The 22446-nt window shown below is 47.3% G+C and overlaps 1 protein-coding gene across 2 annotated transcripts; it reads left to right on the plus strand.

The window, feature by feature from the left end:
* The first annotated feature begins 5204 nt into the window (after positions 1 to 5204).
* On the plus strand, positions 5205 to 22080 carry LOC140187513 (uncharacterized). 2 transcript variants are annotated; one of them, XM_072242864.1, is made up of 13 exons: positions 5205 to 5284; positions 9361 to 9485; positions 10170 to 10287; positions 12128 to 14641; positions 15709 to 15849; positions 16460 to 16647; positions 16726 to 16823; positions 18116 to 18243; positions 18321 to 18510; positions 18717 to 18864; positions 18939 to 19014; positions 21069 to 21194; positions 21743 to 22080. In XM_072242864.1, the coding sequence occupies exons 1-13, from the start codon at positions 5227 to 5229 to the stop codon at positions 21850 to 21852; spliced, it is 4020 nt and encodes a 1339-aa protein (XP_072098965.1). In that variant the 5' UTR covers positions 5205 to 5226; the 3' UTR covers positions 21853 to 22080. The 2 variants fall into 2 exon arrangements, with proteins under 2 accessions (XP_072098965.1, XP_072098966.1); XM_072242865.1 differs by lacking the exons at positions 16460 to 16647; positions 18717 to 18864; positions 18939 to 19014; positions 21069 to 21194; positions 21743 to 22080 and having other exon boundaries at positions 18321 to 18381.
* The last annotated feature ends 366 nt before the right edge of the window (positions 22081 to 22446 follow it).

A 22446-nucleotide genomic window follows, 5' to 3' on the forward strand; every position in this document is an offset into this window, starting at 1 on the left:
AGTAGCTGTCTGCATGCGACAACAGCCACACCCCGGTACACCGCTGCGGCAGGCAGACTAAACCCGGTGAGGGTGGCCGGCGGCCTCATACCCCGGTGAGATATGGACATGCCCGTCCAAGCATTCAATGTCAGCTCCAGAGGACTGGGTGGATAAGATCTACAGTGAGGTCCAACGGCCAAGAAGGCAGTACTGCAACGCCTCATGCAGAGCCGAGGGCATGACAAGGCACAGAAGACATCATGGTCATCCACTGCAACCAAGGAAGACCCCAGGTCGAGAGAGTGGAACTGCCCCAGTGGAATGTCTTTTCCACTTTAACAATCCTCCTGCACAGGTTTCCTGTCATTGTCAGGGAACCATCACACAATGCATTATATAATAGTAACTATAAGTTACAATAAGAATATATAGTGTCTAGATTATATAAATTAAATAAGTTGTGCAAAAAGAGAACAAAAAAAAAAGGAAACAAAATGAGGTAGCATACATGGGTTCACGGACCATTCAGAAAACTGATGATGGAGGGAAAGAAGCTGTTCCTAGAACATTAAGTGTGTTTCTTCATGTTCCTGTTCCTTGATGGTAGCAATGAGAAGAGGGGGTGTTCTGGGCACCATGTATCCAGGCATATCATGTCATGTACCAGTTGAGCAACACGGCCTGTATGATACTGACTGACTGCTGCTAACGTTCCGTCAAGACGTCCTTTTCTGCCTTCCGTACTAGTGATGCATTACAGTGAGGAGAACAGAGAGGAATAAGGCACCTCCACCGTAATGAGAGACCTAACAGCAACATCAGGAGTGTGTCCATGCACCCAGTTGGATACACAAATCCCAAAATGGCTGTTCATGTTTCTTCACACTTGAGATTCTGCAGACAGAATCCAACAAATTTTCTCACGGCTCTCAGTTCTCAAATTTGTAACTTAGAAACATAAGAGTCATACAGCTATGCACCTTGGCCCCAATTTGGCTGTGAGCCTAAGTGAGCCAGCCCTGCTTCCTTCTTTTCCATTTCCCCTTCTCTTCTCCTCAAGTGCTCATCACCTCCCCCTGGTTTCCCTCTTCTCTCCTCTCCTATTAAATTCCAGCTTCTTCAGCCCTTTACTTCCTCCACCTATTACCTTCCAGCTTCTCACCATTCCCTCCCCTCACCCACCTACCTATCTTTTCCTTCACCTGGTTTCCCCTATCACCCGCTAGCTTCTATTTCTACATCTCCCCCTACCTTCTTATTCTGGATTATGGCCCTTTCCTTTCCAGTCCTGATGAAGGGTCTTGGCCCAAAACATCATCTGTTTATTCCTCTCTATAAATGCTGCCTGACCTGCTGAGTTAATCCAGCATTTTGTGTGTGTTGTCCCATTTGCCTACATATGTGCTAGGTGTGTTCAGGAAGGATTCCTGACACAGTATGTAAATAAGCCTACAGTAGGAGAGGCTGTACTTGATCTGGTATTGGGAAATGAACCTGGTCAGGTATCAGTTCTCTTAGTGGGAGAGCATTTTGGAGATAGTGATGACAAATCTATCTCCTTTACCATAGCATTGGAGAGGGATAGGAACAGACAAGTTAGGAAAGTGTTTAATTGAAGTAAGGGGAAATATGAGGCTATCAGGCATGAACTTGGAAGCATAAATTAGGAACAGATGTTCTCAGGGAAATGTACGGCAGAAATCTGGCGAATGTTTAGGGGATATTTGCGTGGCGTTCTGCATAGGTAAGTTCCAATGAGACAGGGAAAGGATGGTAGGGTACAGGAACTGTAGTGTACAAAGGCTGTTGAAATCTAATCAAGAAGAAAAGAAAAGCTTACAAAAGGTCCAAGAAACTAGGTAATGATAGAGATCTAGAAGATTATAAGGCTAGCAGGAAGGAGCTTAAGAATGAAATTAGGAGAGCCAGAACGGGCCATGAGAAGGCCTTGGTGGGCAGGATTAAGGAAAATTCCAAGGCATTCTACAAGTACGTGAAGAGCAAGAGGATAAGACGTGAGAGAATAGGACCAATCAAGTGTGACAGTGGAAAATTGTGTATGGAACCGGAGGAGGTAGCAGAGGTACTTAATGAATACTTAAGTATTCACTACAGAATTCACTTCAGTATTCACTACAGAAAAGAATCTTGGCGATTGTAGGGATGACTGACAGTGGATTGAAAAGCTTGAGACATTAAGAGGATGTGCTGGAGCTTTTGACGAGATGTACCCCAGGTTACTGTAGGAGGCAAGGGAGGAGATTGCTGAGCCTCTGGCAATGATCTTTGCATCATCAATGGGGACAGGAGAGGTTCCAGAGGTTTGGAGGGTTGCCGATGTTGTTCCCTTATCCAAGAAAGGAAGTAGAGATAGTCCAGGAAATTATAAACTGGTGAGTCTTACTTCAGTGGTTGGTAAGTTGATGGAGAAGATCCTGAGAGGCAGGATTTATGAACATTTGGAGAGGCATAATATGATTAGGAATAGTCAGCATGGCTTTGTCAAAGGCAAGTTGTGCCTTATGAGCCTGATTGAATTTTTTGAGGATGTGACTAAACACATTGATGAAGGTGGAGCAGTAGATGTAGTGTATATGGATTTCAGCACAAGACATTTGATAAGGTACCCCATGCAAGGCTTATTGAGAAAGTAAAGAGGCATGGGATCCAAGGGGACATTGCTTTGTGTATCCAGAATTGGCTTGCCCACAGAAGACAGAGTGGTTGTAGACAGGTTATTTTCTGCATGGAGGCCGATGACCAGTGGTGTACCTCAGGGATCTGTTCTAGGACCCCTTCTCTTCGTGATTTTTATAAATGGCCTGGATGAGGAAGTGGAGTGATGGGTTAGTAAATTTGCTGATGACACAAAGGTTGGGGGTGTTGTGGATAGTGTGAAAGGCTGTCAGAGGTTACAGCAGGACATCGATAGGATGCAAAACTGGGCTGAGAAGTGACAGATAGATTTCAACCCAGATAAGTGTGAGGTGGTTCATTTTGGTAGGTCAAATATGATGGCAGAATATTGTATTAATGGTAAGTCTCTTGGCAGTGTGAAGGATCAGAGGGATCTTAGGGTCCAAGTCCACAGGACACTCAATGAAGCTGCTGCGCAGTTTGACTCTGTGGTTAAGAAGGCATATGGTGCATTGGCCTTCATCAACCATGGGACTGAGTTTAAGAGCTCAGAGGTAATGTTGCAGCTATATAGAACCCTGGTCAGACCCCACTTGGAGGCTGTGTTCAGTTCTGGTCGCCTCACCACAGGAAGGATGTGGAAACTATAGAAGGGGTGCAGAGGAGATTTACGTTGCCTGGATTGGGGAGCATGCCTTATGAGAATCGGTTGAGTGAATTCAGTCTTTTCTCCTTGGAGCAGCGGAGGATCAGAGGTGACCTGATAGAGGTGTATAAGGTGATGAGAGGCATTGATTGTGTGGATAGTCAGAGGCTTTTTCCCAGGGTTGAAATGGCTAACATGAGAGGGCACAGTTTTAAGGTGCTTGGAAATAAGTACAGAGGAAATGTGAAGGGTAAGTTTTTTTTTAAAACACAGAGAGTAGTGAGGGCGTGGAATGGCTGCCGGTGACGGTAGTGGAGGTGGATACGATAAGGTGTTTTAAGAGACTCCTGGATAGGTACATGGAGCTTAGAAAAATAGAGGGCTATGGGTAACCCTAGGTAATTTCTAAAGTACATGTTCGGCACAGCATTGTGGGCCGAAGGGCCTGTATTGTGCTGTAGGTTTTCTATGTTTCTATATCCCTCTAATACTTTCCTATTCATGTACCTGTCCAAACGCGTTTTACAACGTGTTCCATATTCTCCCCGATCTCTAAGAAAAAGTTGCCCCTCAGGTCCCTTTTGTATCTTTTCCTCTTCACTTTAACCCTGTGCCTTCTAGTTCTGGACTTCACTATCCTGAGGAAAAACCTTTGGTTATTCACCTAAATGACTTTATAAACTTCCATACGGTCACCCCTCAGCCTGCTATGCTCCAAGTAAAAAAAAAATTCTCAAGCCCAGTCAAAATTTCATATTTCAATGCAATCTCTCATTCTTTTAGAACAGAAGAGTTAACACATTCTCTTTTCATACAACAGTCCCAGCATCTAGTCTGGCAAGTCCTTCGTTAGATAAGGAGTCTACAATTACGCAGAATGCTCCAGGCATGGTCCCTGTACAGGTGTAACAAGACCTCCTGCACTCAAAATCTCTGTAATGAAAGTCAACATAGAAAGAGATCTCACTCCCCGTCAACTAGTACAAGTTGACAGTCCAAAGGCAACGCAAAACAAAAAGGCCTAGAGTGCAAGGATTGGCAGGTCACTCTATTTCTCCCAGGTGCCTACACATAAATGATAACAAATTACACTAATGGTATCAATAAGAAAACCAGATAACCTCAAATAATCACAGCACACATCACCAACGCTGCCTTTTGTTCTGTCCACACGCAGGGAGCCCTGGCAATAGAGCCCACAGTGTCCACTGTCTGGTCTGAACTTGGGAGGCCCAGGCACATTACCGCGCAGTGTCCATTCCCGTGTTCAAGGCTTTCTGACTGGGTTGCTTTGATCATCTTTCTTGCTGCTTCCAAGGAACTCCAGCCATCCCAAGGTCTCTTACACTCGTGTTTTTGTTTTAGTAAACATCAACTATCCCATATTAACTCTCCAGCGTGACAACGTCACCAACAATTCAGTAACACCCTATCCTGATGTACACGGTGAAAATTGCAGGTAGCACTGTGATTGTGTTATTCGAATAATTTTAAACTTAATTGTTAAATGTTAATCGTAAATGCTGATTTGACCACCTTAAACGGGCGGGTTAAATCTAGAATGTCGATTCGCCTGTATTCACACCTACAAGCCTCATCTGAGGATATGCAGTCTCACCAAGAAACGTCATTTTATTAAACGCTTTCCTCGTGGATTTGTTATCAGCCGCCGAAAATTAATTGCACTCTGTATGTGTGCGTGGTCGACGCGTCTCGCTTGTTAACGATATCCAATCCATTATCGGGAGAGCCACTGAAAAAGGGAGACGTGCTCCCTTCAAAAGCCCAACGGTGCTGCTCGGGGAGTAGGCTGACCATTCGAGATGGGGTTCTTAGTAATGCTCCTGTTCCTTTGGGGACAGGTCTTCAGGGTAGCAACTTCGGATCAATCGCTCCAGAATCGGAGCCACGTACAATACTACGACTATCCCGAGGAGATTAATTGCTCGCCGACTGGCCTTATGGTGCGGATTCGGAATGATTCCTTTCAAGGAATGTCCGTTAGACTCTCAATCGTGGGTAAGGCATGATGAGCGACGTGACTGAGGGAAAGTAACTTGGGTAGTAGTTAACCTTTACTCTAAATATAATTAAAATCTGGCTCCTCAAGTGGATTAGTTGTGATTCCTTTGAACGTAATACAAGGCCAGGACGTTCCCATCCCGCCGCCTCCGGCTCTGACCTCGGCCCCCGGCCGCCAGACGACTGTCCGCCCCGCCCCGCCCTTCCCTTTCTCAGCCGTGTCTGTCTCAGGTCGCGGCTCCTCTCTGCAGTTGGGTCCAACTGCACTTCGTTCGTCCCTGCCGCCCTTCTAGTCCTGGTTTCCTAAGGTTTCTTCCCCCCCCCCCCACTCTCCCCTCCTTCACTCTTCTGACCCCACTTTCCCTGAATATGCCACTCCTTTCTCCTCTGACCCCTCTATCCTCCCCCGACCCCAGCTCCCACCCCCTCCTAAATCCACCACCCCACTGCCTGCTCCTCTGAACTCTTGCCCGCCCCGTGGTGGAATGTTCGTTCTCAGCAAGGGCCTTAACTTCCAATTTCAAAGTGGATGTATTGTACCTTACCCTGAGATTCATTTTCTTGCTGGCATTTACAGAAAAGAGATGCAATACGATTTTATGAAAAGTTATACATGAGCAAAGACTGATAAACAACCAATGTATGAAAGAAGACAAATTGTCCAAATAAAGATAATACTGAGAAGGAGACTTTGAAAGTGAGTCTGTGGGTCACAAATTGGGTTGAGAGTAGTGGTGAGTGAGGGTATCTGGGAGTGTGAAGATCATTGGGTAATACCTGGTGGTTTGGGACCTCAGGCTCCTGTACCTCCTGTCTGACGGTGGTAGTGAGAAGAGGGCATAGCCTGGATGGTGGAGAGTATTAGAAGGATAATCCTCTCTTGTGGCAGTGCTCCTTGTAAATGCACTCAATGTTGGGGAGGGCTTTGCCTGTGGTAGATAGAGCTTTATCCATTATTTTGTTCCCCTGCAGCCATGAGTTCAATGCCTGCCATGAGGCAGTGTACTTCTGGTACCTGTCTGGGCCTATTTTGACCAGATGTCTCCACTACTGATCTTTCCACTCTCAGGGATGAGGTCTTAGGATCTTCTGTTGGTGTTTCTATGGCTTTGGCTTTTACTTTAACAGGATGGGGTTGCTAGCCCTGTGCCCAACCCTCCTTTTGTATCCGGGCTTGGGACCGTCCAGGGTGGAGTTAAATGGATTAGTGAAAAGCACTTAATATTCACTGAATGTTGTGCTTTTAACCAGCTGTCAATTAATAGTGTACTTTATTGATCAAGTCATAGATCTGCCGTGTTTCTAAAAATTATAAAATATTTCTGCTTGGTTAAATTGGTTAATAGTTATCTCTAGGCCTGAGGAACAATGGGGGGGGGGGAGACTTAATTTTGTATGCCACCCATACACCTCATTATCCCCTAGTGCAATGAGTATAAAGGGGAATAATTGCACTTAGAGTGGCAGAGGAGAGGGTGAAGGCAGACAAAAGGGCAAGACCATGACAAAGTGGACTGAGGTCAAGGAGCCATTTTATTGTACCATGGGGACCATTCACGATGGGAGAAAAGCTATCCTTGAGCTTGGTGGTATATGCTTTCAGTTTTATGTACCTTTCACTGATGGGGGTGGGGGGAAAGAATATCTGGGGGTGGATAGAGTCTTTGATTGTTAGCTGTGTTCTGACAGAAGTAGACGGTCCACGGAGGAGAGGTTGGTTTCTGTGACGTGCTGAGCCTTGTCCATGACTCAATGCAGTTTCTTCAGGTCTGTGAGGGGTTGCCTTGCCAAGCTAGCTAGGATGCTAAGGTGCACTTTATTTATGATGAGAATGTGCTAAATTTTGCTAGCCTTTTCAATAAACAGGATGCCACTAATTTGATCTCTGGGTGAAGGGGTGGAGATGCCCACCTTCCAAAGGAGATAGTAACCTGCTGGTCACCCTTGGGCAAGGTGTAGCACCTGCTTTGCCCACCCCGATCAGGGTCACGTGAAGCAATGGGACTAAGCAGTGATGGTCGTATGAGCAGCTGGTGCATACCACAAGTCCTGGTTATGCGACTGCTGACGCCAGACAGACAATCTCTGAAGAGTAGTGATAATGGCTGAGGTCACCCATCTTGTAAACAATAGACAATAGGTGCATGAGTAGGCCATTCAGCCCTTTGAGCCAGCACTGCCATTCACTGTGATCATGGCTGATCATCCACTATCAGTATCCAGTTCCTGCCTTATCCCCATAACCTTTGATTCCACTATCTTCAAGAGCTCTATCCATTTTTTTTTTTTTTGGAAAGCATCCAGAGACTTGGCCTCCACAGCCTTCTGGGGCAGAGCATTCCATATATCCACCACTCTCTGTGGAAAAAGTTTTTCCTCAACTCCATTCTAAATGGCCTACCCCTAATGCTTAAACTGTGGCCTCTGGTTCTGGACTCGCCCATCAGCAGGAACATGTTTCCTGCCTGCAGCGTGTCCAATCCCTTAATAATATGTGTTTCGATAAGATCCCCTCTTAGCCTTCTAAATTCCAGCGTATACAAGCCCAGTCGCTCCAATCTTTTGACATATGACAGTCCCGCCATCCCGGGAATTAACCTTGTGAACCTATGCTGCACTCCCTCAATAGCAAGAATGTCCTTCCTCAAATTTGGAGACCAAAGCTGCACATAGTACTCCAGGTGTGGTCTCACCAGGGCCCTGTACAGCTGCAGAAGGACCTCTTTGCTCTTATACTCAACTCCCCTTGTTATGAAGGCCAGCATGCCATTAGCTTTCTTCACTGTCTGTTGTACTTGCATGCTTGCTTTCAGTGACTGATGTACAAGAACACCCAGATCCCCTTTTCCTCACTTGACTCCATTTAGATAATAATCTGCCTTCCTGTTCTTACCACCAAAGTGGATAACCTCACATTTATCCACATTAAACTGCATCTGCCCACTCACCCAGCCTGTCCAAGTTACCCTGCATTCTCATAACATCCTCCTCACATTTCACACTGCCTCCCAGCTTTGTGTCATCGGCAAATTTGCTAATGTTACTTTTAATTCCCTCATCTAGATCATTAATATATATTGTAAACAGCTGCGGACTGAGCACTGAACCCTGCAGTACCCCACTGGTCACCGCCTGCCATTCTGAAAGGGACCCGTTAATCGCTACTGTTTTCTGTCAGCCAGCCAATTTTCAATTTATATCAATACTCTGCCCCCAATACCATGTGCCCTAATTTTGCCCACTAATCTCCTATGTGGGACTTTATCAAAGGCTTTCTGAAAGTCCAGGTACACTATATCCACTGGCTCTCCCTTGTCCATTTTCATAGTTACATCCTCAAAAAAAAAAAAAAAAAAAAAAAAAAAAAAAAATTCCAGAAGATTAGTCAAGCACGATTTCCCCTTTGTAAATCTATGCTTTAAAGACACACTGCCCAGAAGAAGGCAATGGCAAACTACTTCTGTAGGGGGGTGGAAATTGCCAAGAATAATCACAGCCTTCGAAAGACCATGATCACCCACATCATAGGACAAGGCACCTAATGAACCAGCTACCCACTAGAACTGTGGGGTGGCACCATTAGCACTATGCTTTACAGTAACAGCGACCTGGGTTCAATTCCTGCTGCTGCTTGTAAGGAGTTTGTACATTCTCCCAGGACTGTGTAGATTTCCTCCAGGTGCTCAGGTTTCCTACCGCATTCCAAAGATGTAACAGTTGATAGGTCATTGTAAATAGTCCCTTTTTTTTTAAGGGCTGGGGTTAAATCAGAGGATTGCTGGGTGGTGCAGCACAAAGGGCTGGAGGGGCCTGTTCTGTGCTTTATCTCAATAAATTAAAGAACCTGATGTGACATACAAGGGAAAATCTGCAGATGCTGGAAATCCGAGCAAAACAAACACAGACACCCCCCCCCCCCCCCCCACCTCAGCAGGCCAGGCAGCATCTATGGAAAAGAGTACAGCTGACGTTTTGGGCTGAAACCCTTCTGGTGTGATGTGTAGTCATTTTCTACTGTTTTTTTTTGTTAATGGCTGAAATAAGAGTGCATTTCTTCGCACCATCTTTTACAGATGACTTTGGTGAGCCAAGGGACCTGCAGTCACTGTATCACCGTTGTACCTTTGAAACTATTCCAGAAGCAAATGGGTCCTTGCTCTTCATTACTCCGTATGATGGCTGCTTTGTAAATGTAGTGGTGAGTATGGTCGTTGATGTGTATAGTAACTATGGACTGGCTGCTATCAGCTGTCTGTCAATCTTGCTGTTAGTGATTTTTGGGTTTAGGTCATTTACACTTGGCAAATGGGTTTGGCTACCAGTCTTCTGCTCCTTGATAATGTACTATGGATTTAGTTTGTAACAATGCATTTCCTAAAAGCTGTAAATACCAGTCCAGACACTGGTGCCTGTGGGATGGACGTGAACCAGAAGGTGTGAAGTTTGTATGTAGTTTCAAAGACAGCATTATCTATACTTTGTAAATATGGATTGTCCTTCATGTTAAGCATGTAAAATACCAAATAAATGTATTGTGGATTCAGTTTGGAACAATGGATTCCTGAAAGCCCAGTCCAGACACTGTTGGCGCCTGTGGAATGGATGTGAACCAAAAAGTGTGAAGTTTGTAAGTAACTTCAAAAGAAAGCATTGTCTATACTTGTAAATATGGACTTGTCCTTTGTGTTTAGCAAATAAATACTGAGCCCCACATTGGGCTAGGAGATCTTTCCACTGAAAGCATCTCAGTATGATGCTCGCTGTAGCTTGTTTAGTTGAATAAAGAAGCTGCTTTGTATCTACCAGTAACTCTGTCCGGTGATTTCATTCACGCAAGAACACTTGCCACCCATCAACTTTATCTGTTGTTAACCCCACCCAGAATAACGTAGTGAGCATGGAACTGCGGATCGATGGGATTGATGAATCAAAGAGGATCACTGTTATAGAACGCATCCCAGTTAACTGCTCTTTGCCAGCTAAACTGACTCCAGTGACTGGTAAGTATTTAAATACTTATGAATACCACCAGAAGAATGCTGGCTGATCATTCAGCTTGACACTTTAATATGATGTGGGATCTTGTATGTTTTTAAAAATAGATAAATACACACACACACACACACACACACACACACACACACACACACACACACACCTGTAGGTGGGGTGGTTGGAGAAATCATTTCATGTTAATGAAATCTCATTTGCTTTATAATTTGGGTAGTCTTAAACATCAAACTACATTGCACTTTTTAAGCCAAAACTTGTAACTTGGTTTCTTATTGTCACTTATAATTTGGTTCCTTAAGATTGTCATGGCCAGGAGAGGTAGTGAGGATAAATAAAGGCCTCCGTTAGTCTTGCAAGACCATGGATCTGCGCCTGGAAAGTCTTCACTCTCCAGGGCGCAGGCCTGGGCAAGGTTGTATGGAAGACCAGCAGTTGCCCATGCTGCAAGTCTCCCCTCTCCACGACACCAATGTTGTCCAAGGGAAGGGCATTAGGACCCATACAGCTTGGCACCGGTGCCGTCGCAGAGCAATGTGTGATTAAGTGCCTTGTTCAAGGACACAATACGTTCCTTCGGCTGGGGCTCGAACTCACGAGCTTCAGGTAGCTAGTCCAATGCCTTAACCACTTGGCCATGTGCCCACAGTGAGGATAAGCTGACCTATTATTAAATTGTGTGTATCTGACCAACCAAAGCTCCTAGCCTTCACATGTGGCTTAGCTATTAAGCCTGGCTGAACTGTTCCTATTGACAGGGGAAGGGCTAAAGGTGGGTTACTGGTGCCATAAAACCAGTCGCTGCTCATCAGCTAAGACTAGCAGCTCATCAAGGAGAAGGAAAACTTTGATCTCAAACTTCCACTGCCTTGTGGCTTTATCCACTTGTGGGTGAGGCTTTTGGGAGTAAACAAAGGGGACAATCCAGAGCTGGAGTCTAAAGCGGTCCACGTTGAGTTTAATGCTGACTGGCAACTCGAGGGACACTGCTGGTGCCAGACTGTATTGGTGTCTGTCGTTCCTTTGGATTTGTCAGCTGCGCAGAGAAGGCGCAACAGCTTGATCACCTTGTCCTACTACCCCAGCTTGCATATCACATAGACAACTAGGATACCGATGGAGGCCTTTTTGTCATTTGTACTGAAGAACACTGAAAAGCTGTTCTGGATGTGATCCAAACTGATTATATTTGTTTCCTCATTGCATTGAGGTAGTAGAAGGCACAGCAACAATAGAATATGAAATGGTGCCAGCTGAGTCTTGTACTTTATAGATAAGGTAAATGTAAACTTTTCCACTGGGGTTGGGTGAGACAGAGAACTAGAGCTCGTGGATTAAGGGTGTTGAGTTGAATTTCACACTGAGGTGAAGTGAGCTGCCAGCTGAAGTGGTGAATGCAGGTCGGATTACAACATTTAAGAGGAGCTTGGATGGAAGGGGTACAGAGGACTATGGTCAAGGTACAGGCGGATAGGACTAGGCAGAATAACAGTCCAGCGTGGACTAGATGGGCTGAAGGGACTGTTTCTGTGCTGTAGTACTCTACAAACTCATCTAGATGGTGCTAACAAGGCTCCTGATGAAGGTTTTGGCACAAAACATCAACTGTTTACTCTTGTCCATAGATGCTGTTTAGCCTGCTGAGGTCTCCTGCATTTTGTGTTTATACTTTAGATGGTGCTAATGTTTCTGAATGAGAAACAACCAGAAAATGTTCCATTTGGTCAAAGCTACAACATGAGTATAGCATAACAATTCTGTACCTGTTGTTGCTGCTGCTTTACCTGCTCCTGTAACAGTGCATTTAATCTGTCTCATCTTTGTCAACAGCCCAGTCAATCACAGAGGAGAAACAGCCAATCAATGTTACTGTTTCTGCCAATGTGAAGCCGATCAAACCCACCACTGCTCCTGGACCTGTCACCCAGGCTCCCGTGAGGCCGGACAAGGGCACCACTGCTCCCGGACCTGTCACCCAGGCTCCCGTGAGGCCGGACAAGGGCACCACTGCTCCCGGACCTGTCACCCAGGCTCCCGTGAGGCCGGACAAGGGCACCACTGCTCCCGGACCTGTCACCCAGGCTCCCGTGAGGCCGGACAAACCCACCACTGCTCCCGGACCCGTCACCCGGGAGTCCGTGAGGCCGGACAAGGGCACCACCACTTCTGGACCTGTGTCTCAGCCGGACAAGGGCACCACCGCTCCCAGACCTGTCACCCAGGCTCCCGTGAGGCCGGACAAGGGCACCACCGCTCCCGGACCTGTCACCCAGGCTCCCGTGAGGCCGGACAAGGGCACCACCGCTCCCAGACCCGTCACCCGGGAGTCCGTGAGGCCAGTCAAGGGCACCACCACTTCTGGACCTGTCTCTCAGCCGGTCAAGGGCACCACCGCTCCCGGACCTGTCACTCAGGCTCCCGTGAGGCCGGTCAAGGGCACCACCACTCCCGGACCTGTCACCCAGGCTCCCGTGAGGCCGGACAAACCCACCACCGCTCCTGGACCCGTCACCCAGGCTCCCGTGAGGCCGGACAAACCCACCACCGCTCCTGGACCCGTCACCCAGGTGCCTGTAAAGCCAAACAAGGGCACCACTGCTCTCGGACCTGTCACCCAGGAGTCCGTGAGGCCGGACAAGGGCACCACCACTTCTGGACCTGTCTCTCAGCCGGTCAAACCCACCACCGCTCCCGGACCTGTCACCCAGGCTCCCGTGAGGCCGGACAAACCCACCACCGCTCCCGGACCTGTCACCCAGGCTCCCGTGAGGCCGGACAAACCCACCACCGCTCCCGGACCCGTCACCCAGGCTCCCGTGAGGCCGGACAAACCCACCACCGCTCCCGGACCCGTCACCCAGGCTCCCGTGAGGCCGGACAAACCCACCACCGCTCCCGGACCCGTCACCCAGGCTCCCGTGAGGCCGGACAAACCCACCACCGCTCCCGGACCCGTCACCCAGGCTCCCGTGAGGCCGGACAAACCCACCACCGCTCCCGGACCCGTCACCCAGGCTCCCGTGAGGCCGGACAAACCCACCACCGCTCCCGGACCCGTCACCCAGGCTCCCGTGAGGCCGGACAAACCCACCACCGCTCCCGGACCCGTCACCCAGGCTCCCGTGAGGCCGGACAAACCCACCACCGCTCCCGGACCCGTCACCCAGGCTCCCGTGAGGCCGGACAAACCCACCACCGCTCCCGGACCCGTCACCCAGGCTCCCGTGAGGCCGGACAAACCCACCACCGCTCCCGGACCCGTCACCCAGGCTCCCGTGAGGCCGGACAAACCCACCACCGCTCCCGGACCCGTCACCCAGGCTCCCGTGAGGCCGGACAAACCCACCACCGCTCCCGGACCCGTCACCCAGGCTCCCGTGAGGCCGGACAAACCCACCACCGCTCCCGGACCCGTCACCCAGGCTCCCGTGAGGCCGGACAAACCCACCACCGCTCCCGGACCCGTCACCCAGGCTCCCGTGAGGCCGGACAAACCCACCACCGCTCCCGGACCCGTCACCCAGGCTCCCGTGAGGCCGGACAAACCCACCACCGCTCCCGGACCCGTCACCCAGGTGCCTGTAAAGCCAAACAAGGGCACCACTGCTCTCGGACCTGTCACCCAGGAGTCCGTGAGGCCGGACAAGGGCACCACCACTTCTGGACCTGTCTCTCAGCCAGCCAAACCCACCACTGCTCCCAGACCTGTCACCCAGGCTCCCGTGAGGCCGGACAAGGACACCACTGCTCCTGAACCTGTCACCCAGGTGCCCAGGAAACCAGAAAAAGCAACGACAGCTCCTGGACCCGTCACCCAGGTACCTGTGAAGTCGGACAAACCCTCCACAGCTTCTGGACCTGTCAGTCAGACACCCCTGAAGCCGGCCAAATATACCACCACACCCGGACCTGTCACTCAGCCAGCCAAAGCCACCACGGCTCCTGGACTAGTCAGTCAGGCGCCCGTGAAGCTGGCTGAAGCCACAACAGCTCCTGGACCTGACACCCAGGCACCAGTGAAGCCAGACAAAGGCACCACCGCTCCCGGACCAGTCAGCCAGGTGCCTGTGAAGCTGGCCAAAGATACCACCACACCCGGACCTGTCACTCAGCCAGCCAAACCCAGCACTGCTCCCGGACCCATCACACCAGTGCCTGTGAAGCCAGCCAAAGGCACCACCTTTCCCGGACCCATCACACCAGTGCCTGCGAAGCCGGCCAAAGATACCACCACACCCGGACCTGTCACTCAGCCAGCCAAACCCAGCACTGCTCCCGGACCCGTCACATCAGCACCTGTGAAGCCAGCCAACGCCACTCTCCCAAACCAAAGATCTGTTGAAGGTATAATATGTCTTGACATTAGAATCAATAAAATCTGCTCCAGTGCAGACTCTGGAACAGCTGGTTCTGTTCTGCCACCAGTAACAATGGGCTAGTGTACACTGGAGAGAGAAAAACTACATCCAAGTTCTTATAATGTCTTGAAATAAAGTACTGTCTCCATTTGGGTACTTTGTGAACTAGAACATGGATAGGTCCATCGGCCTGTGATGTTGTGTTGAACTAATTAAAAGCCTACTAAACTAACCCTTCACATTGTGTCTAATCCTTCACGTCATCTCACTCCATACTCTGCATATTCATTGTTGGGCTTCCAGCATGCTTCATCTAGCTTGAAATGTCTTTCTAAGCGAGTGCCGGTGTATGATAACTGCATGGATTCTTCCGAACTTCACGGCCAAGTTACTGGCATCGTAATGTCTAAAGTTTGTGTTTCTAATTTCTCAGCAGTAAAATTAACTGAAAGTACAGCAGGATTAATGCCTCAGCTGACTTGCCTTGTTCGCTATCTATGTGTGGTGTTTGTTGTTGTTTGTGGCCTCCTCTACTGCTCCGGGGGGGGCCATACTCGGACTGGAGGAGCAACACTTTCTGTTCCGTCTGAGTAACATACAACCTGCTGGCAATAACACCGGTTTCTCAAACATCCAGTAATTGTCTTTGACCCTCATCCCTTGACCCTTGACCATTCCCCATTCCTGTTTTTCCCCTCAACTTGTCTCCCTACCTGGCCATCACCTCCCTCTGGTGTTCCTCCTCCTTCCCTTTCTTCCATGGTCTTCTGTCCTCTCCTATCAGATTGGCACCTTCTCCAGCCCTTTATCTCTTCCAGCAATCAAATTCCCAACTCTCTACTTCATTGCCCCTGCTAGTTCCACCTATCACCTTTACTTCTCTTCTCTACACAGACACCTACCTTATTCTGACTTCTCCCCACCTTTCCGGTCCTCATGAGGAGTCTCGGCCCGAAACGTCTGGGACTGTTAGTAAACATTTCCATAGATGCTGCTGAGTTGCTCCAGCATTTTGTGTGTGTGTGTGTATGTTTATCGTTGACTCTATTGCAGACAGAACGCCGTTCTGTGCTGTCCGTGCAGAGGATCGTGTGTGCTGTGCTGATATCCCATTGGGTGAGAAGGCATGTAAAGCTAAAGGATGCTGTTATGATCCAGATAACAAGGAAACCCCTTGCTTTTATGGAAAAACTGGTTAGTTTTTAAACTTTGGTGTTTCTATATACTTTATTGTCGCCAAACAATTGATACTAGAATGTACAATCATCACAGCGATATTTATTTCTGCGCTTCCTGCCCCGGGAGTACAAATTGATAGTAAATATTAAAAATTTAAATTATAAATCATAAATAGAAAATGGAAAGTAAGGTAGTGCAAAAAAAAAAAAAAAAAGAAAACCCGAGAGGCAGGTCTGGATATTTGAAGGGTACGGCCCAGATCCGGGTCAGGATCCGTTCAGCAGTCTTAGCACAGTTGGAAAGAAGCTGTTCCCAAATCTTCAAGCTCCTGAGCCTTCTCCCGGAGGGAAGAGGGATGAAAAGTGTGTTGGCTGGGTGGGTCGTGTCCTTGATTATCCTGGCAGCACTGCTCTGACAGCGTGCCGTGTAAAGTGAGTCCAAGGACGGAAGATTGGTTTGTGTGATCAAAGTTGCAAACAGTGGTTGTAGGATTTTTTTTTTGGGTGGGTGTTTTTAAAAACTTCCTGCATTAAGATGAGGGGTAGATTTTTTTAATGTGATGAACTAGACTGATGGCTTCGTTCAGAGGTGAACACTTGCTAACTGTCCACAACTCTATTCCCAGCTTACATTGATTGCACAAGCAAAGGACTATTTACAATTGTAGTCCCCAAGGTTGCCACAGTGCCCTCCCTTGAGCTGGACTCTGTCATCCTGGTGAACAGCACAGGTTCTGAGTGTGTCCCTGTAATCAGGACAGCTGAATTTGTTGTCTTCAGCTTTCCACTTAATGCCTGTGGGAGTGTGCAAACAGTAAGTCTCTCTTCTCCTGAGGTGGTGGTTGGGTTAGATCACACACGGCAGGCACTCACGGTTTCTGTGTGTTTGTAGGTGGCTGGGCCGAATGTAACTTACCAAGTGGATGTAGCGTCTCACAGGAGAACCCTGAAAGGTGCTCGTGGCTCCATAACCAGGGACAGTACTTTCAGGTGAGCTTGTGAATCCTGGACTGGCAGCCTGCGGTGGACCAGAGTAACAGCCACAAAATGCTGGAGGAACTCGACAGGTCAGGCGGCATCAGGGAATAAACAGTTGTTTCAGGCAGAGACCTTTCCTTTAGCCCTTTACCCTTTCCACTTATCACCTCCTCCCCCCCCCCCCCCCAATCACTCGTCTCACTTGGCTTCATCCATCAGCTGCCAGCCTATACTCGTTCCCCTCTCCCACTTTATTCTGACTTACCGTCCTTTCCAGTCCTGATGAGGGGCCTTAGCCTGAAATGTCAACTGTTTATTTCCCTCCATAGATGTCACCTGACCTGCTGAGTTCCTCCAACACTATGTAACTCTGGATTTATAGTATCTGCCCAATCTCTTGGGTTTGCACAGTACCAAATCAACTTCAACTCTGAACACAAAGCTGATGTGAGTTTGGAGCCAGATTCTACGTGTGGAGACTTGTGCTGACTGAATACCATATTGTCATCACCAGCATCTCAAAAATTTTGAGCTCCATAAACCATTCCTCATTGCTCCCAACCCTGTGCTAACACAATTACCAAACATATTCCGACGATGTAACAGACTAAATACTGGAGGAACTCATCAGAGCAGATGGCAACTGTGAAGGGGATTAAACGGGTAGTGTTTTGGCCCAAGACCCTTCAAGACTGGGGAAAAAGAAGGGTAAAGAAGCCAGAATAAGAAGATGGAGACCACTTCTCTTAACCTGCCTATCACCTTCCTCAGTTCCCCTCTGCTTTCCTCCATGGTCCTTTCTATCAGAATGCTTCAGCCCTTTGCTATCCTATCTCAGCATCCAACTTCATCTCTCCTCACCTTGCCCACCTTCCCCCTCACCTGGCTTCACCAATCACCCGCCAGCCTGTATTCCTTCCCCTCTCCCACCACCTAATTCTGGCATCTTTCCCTTGCCCCCTTCCTTTCCAGTCCCAATGGAGGGACTTGGCCTGAAACATCGACTGTTTATTCCTCTCCATAGGTGCTGCCTGACCTGCTCAGCACATCCAGCACTGAGTGTCCTATTTTCTGGATTTAGCTTCTGCAGGACCTCTCATAACAGTTGTCTACTTGTACTGCTATTAACACAATCAGAATACACAGCTACCTGACCTATCCAGCCAAAACATCTGCCAGCAGAAGTTTGCCCCCTCCTTGTCTCAATTTTCATTAAATTCTTATTGGTCCATTACTAAGGGCTGCTAGTTACTAGCCTCGAGTTACTTCCTCATTTTAGCTGAAACCTTCATTGTGCCTTACAGGTTGCGTGTGAAATGCTTCTTGAGCAGCAACAGGGACACTTCCTTAACGCTGAGGGTGAACACTCCTTCACCCCCATCTCCTGTGATGGGTGATGGCATCCTTAATTTAGAAATGAGGATAGCTAAAGGTAATTCAACAATGCAAACCTTGCACGTGTAATCTCATTCTGGTATACCTGTTCTGACTGGAGTCTTATTTCTGCAGACCAGTCGTACAGTGCTTGGTTTGTTGATGGAGACTACCCACTGGTGAAATATCTCAGAGAGCCAGTGTATGTGGAAGTCCGTCTTCTCCACAGACTGGATGCCAATATTGCGTTAGTGCTGCATGACTGTTGGGCAACTCAAACACAAGACCCTCATCTTGGCAAACAATGGAGCATTCTTGTGAATGGGCAAGTATAATTCCATTCTTTCCATTGCATTTCCCTGGAGGGGCTTGTTTACATCTACTTGCCACATGCTGAGCTTGGGCTTCTGTTAATAAGTCTGTCAAAGTTTGGGATGTATTGCTTTTGGTTCAGTCATCTTGCAGTGTGAACTAATAGCATCAACATCATACTTGGAGCATGAAGATCAAAGCTGTTTTCCATTCCTGTAGGTGTCCATTTTATGGGGACAACTATCTGACCCAGCTGCATGTGGTCAATGCAACCTCCAGTGTGCCATTCCCAACACATCACAAACGGTTTGAAGTGAAAACATTCCAGTTTTGGAATCGGAAGGCTCAAGTGTTTTTGAGTGGCAAGGTTGGGGCTGGTTTTTGTGTACACTATTCATTACACAGTACAAGGCATGTTACTTAGTAATTTATCTTTTGTAGGTTTACTTCCACTGTAGTGCAACCGTGTGCCCCTTGTCTGATATGGAGTGTGTTACAACTTGCAATGCTGGGAGAAGTAAGTATCTAATCAGTAATCAAGGTATCCTTTCTCAGAACCTGTTTTGCCTATGGCTCTAGTCAGTTAGTTCCCCCTCGTGCAGCCTCACAAGCTGCTCTCAATACCTGAGAGATGGCCAGAATGCTACTTAAACATAGAAAACCTACAGCACAATACAGGCCCTTTGGCCCTCAAAGTTGTGCCAAACATGTACCTATCCAAAAGTCTCTTAAAAGACCCTATCGTATCCGCCTCCACCACTGTTGCTGGCAGCCCATTCCACGCACTCACCATTCCACACACTCACCACTCTGAGTAAAAGAACTTTAACCCCTGACATCACCTCTGTACCTACTCTCCAGCACCTTAAACCTGTGTCCTCTTGTGGCAGCCATTTCAGCCCTGGGAAGAAGCCTCTGATTATCCACACAATCAATGCCTCTCATCATCTTATACACCTCTATCAGGTCACCTCTCATCCTCTGTCGCTCCAAGGAGAAAAGGCCAAGTTCTCTCAACCTATTCTCATAAGGCTTGCTCCCCAATCCAGGCAACATCTTTGTAAATCTCCTTGGCACCCTTTCTATGGTTTCCACATCCTTCCTGTAGTGAAGTGACTAGAACTGAGCATAGTGCTTCAAGTGGGGTCTGACTAGGGTCCTACTACCTGCAACATTACCTCTCAGCTCCTAAATTCAATTCCACCATTAATGAAGGCCAATACACCATATGCCGCCTTAACCAGAGTCAACCTGCTCAGCTGCTTCGAGTGTCCTATGGACTTGGACCCCGAGATCCCTCTGATTCTCCACACTGCCAAGAGTCCTGCCATTAGTACTATATTCTGTCTTCAAATTGGACCTACCAAAATGAACCACTTCACACTTATCTGGGTTGAACTCCATCTGCCACTTCTCAGCCCAGTTTTGCATCCTATCAATGTCCCACTGTAATCTCTGACAGCCCTCCACACTATTCTCAACATCCCCAACCTTTGTGTCATCAGCAAACTTACTAACCTATCCCTCCACTTCCTCGTCCAGGTCATTTATAAAAATCACGAAGAGTAGGGCTCCCAGAACAGATCCCTGAGGTACACCACTGGTCACTGACCTCTGTGCAGAATATGACCTGTCTACAACCACTCTTGCCTTCTGTGAGCAGGCCAGTTCTGGATCCACAACACCATGTCCCCTTGGATCCCATGCCTCCTTACTTTCTCTGAAGGCCTTGCATGGGGTACCTTATCAAATGCCTTGCTGAAATCCATATACACTACATCTACTGCTCTACCTTCATCAATGTTTAGTCACATCCTCAAAAAGTTCAATCGGGCTCGTAAGGCTTGACCTGCCTTTGACAAAACCCTGCTGACTATTCCTAATCATATTATGCCTCTCCAAATGTTCATAAATCCTGCCTCTCAGGATCAATTTACCAACTACTGAAGTAAGACTCGCTGATCTATAATTTCCTCAGCTATCTCTACTCCCTTTCTTGAACAATGGAACAACATCCACAACCCTCCAATCCTCCAGAATCTCTCCTGTCCCCATTGATGATTCAAAGATCATCGCCAGAGGCTCAGCAGTCTCCTTCCCCGCCTCCCACAGTAGCCTGGGGTACATCTCATCTGGTCCCAGCAACTTATCCCACTTGATGCTTTCCAAAAGCTCCAGCACATCCTCTTTCTTAATATCTACATGCTCAAGCTTTTCAGAATGCTGCAAGTCATCACTACAATCACCAAGATCCTTTTCCATAGTAAATACTGACTTAAAGTATTCATTAAGTACCTCTGCTGTTTCCTCTGGTTCCATACACACTTTCCCACACATTTGATGGGTCCTATTCTTTCATGTCTTGTCCTCTTGCTCTTCACATACTTGTAGAATGCCTTGGGGGGGGGGGGGTCCTTAATCCTGCCTGCCAAGGCCTTCTCATGGCCCCTTCTGGCTCTCCTAGTTTCCTTTTTTAAGCTTGTGAAGGGATCTCTTTTTCCACAAAAATTGTCAAACTCTTCACAAACCAGCGAACTTTACCCTGCTGTCAAACCTTTTCTCATTTGCCAGGAATGATCAGAAATTCAGATGTTCGTGGGTCTATTGAAGCCCTCGACCAAGGACTGGTGACACTGGAGAGACCCATAATCTTCACTCCTGAGGAAAGTGATGTTGCAGACTCTTACCAGGAAAATAGTAAGAAATATTATCTCTTCCTAAGCAAGCACATTGTAGCCTAGAATGCTTAACTAAAATTGAAGTATTTTTCAGTTTTAAGGCTTTCCTCTGTATTAAAGTATAGCAGGCTTACAAGAAGATCCTAAACTGGTGTTGCAATTACCAGTCTAAAAATATTGTTGCAATAGTTGAAATCTTGATTGTTTAAAGTTTGCTGGGAGACAGTTAATTACAAATGCCAAGCTAATGAGGTCATCAGTGGGTGCATAACTGCACTTTCTGACAACTTAAATTATGGCTAGTTAAGCCCTATCTGCCTCCATACTAAATGAGCCAATTATTAGATGGCAGTATGCTGCAAATGCTCTAGTTGTACTTTGTAATCGTCTGCAACACGGCCATATGTACATCACTGGTCACCTGAAATGGAGTTGCATGGTAAGCTGATTCAGAACTCATTCAATTGAATTATTTCTGAAGATATGACATTCACAATTCCTCAAGGATAGATAAAGGCAATTGTTCAAGTTTGGGTGTAGATACTGAAACCTCTTATTTCTTTGCAGAGCCTGTAGGTGACAGTATCCTGCTTGCAGTGGCTGTGACATTGCTTGTATTGTCCTTGATAACTGGACTTGCTGTGTGTTGGAATTGTAAACAACTCCACAAATCGTAGTTTAATTGGAGCTTGTGTTCTAATATGCAAGTTGAGGCTCTTCAGTTCCTAAATATGGTGTTGCTTTCTTCACAATGGACGGACACTGCCTTGACTGGCTTTGCCAAGATCAAATGCCAGTGCTAACTTGTTCTGTAACTACAAGGTGATATCCTCTGGGACTTGTACATTTTATATTGTTACCTAAGAAGTATACTTCTGGTATTTTGGATTTGTGTTTACTGTGTTACCAAGAACAAATAAATTCATAACTCAATTCTTGTTTGGCTTGATATTTAAATCTTGGTGGGGGTGAATTTGGTTGTACATCAGAATTTGTTACAAAAGGGCAAGTTTTCCACTTTGTCTTATTAAGCACTGTTTTGAAATGTGCTATGCTGACTTTCCACTAACTTGTATTGGTAGAAGCTTGAGACAGGTGGTGGAAAGATGGACTGCAGCTGTTCATGTGTGCCAGCTAGCTTCCTCAATTACAGTAGGATTAATTGGAGTGTAGGTACTTTATTTCAAAGCTGTTTTAATAGAGTTCCTCCAATGTATTTAACTAGTAATACCATCAGTGGCCACTTTATTAGGTATGCCTGCTTGTTAATG

The sequence above is a fragment of the Mobula birostris genome, chromosome 25 (genome assembly GCF_030028105.1).
Source record: "Mobula birostris isolate sMobBir1 chromosome 25, sMobBir1.hap1, whole genome shotgun sequence".
NCBI lineage: Eukaryota > Metazoa > Chordata > Chondrichthyes > Myliobatiformes > Myliobatidae > Mobula > Mobula birostris.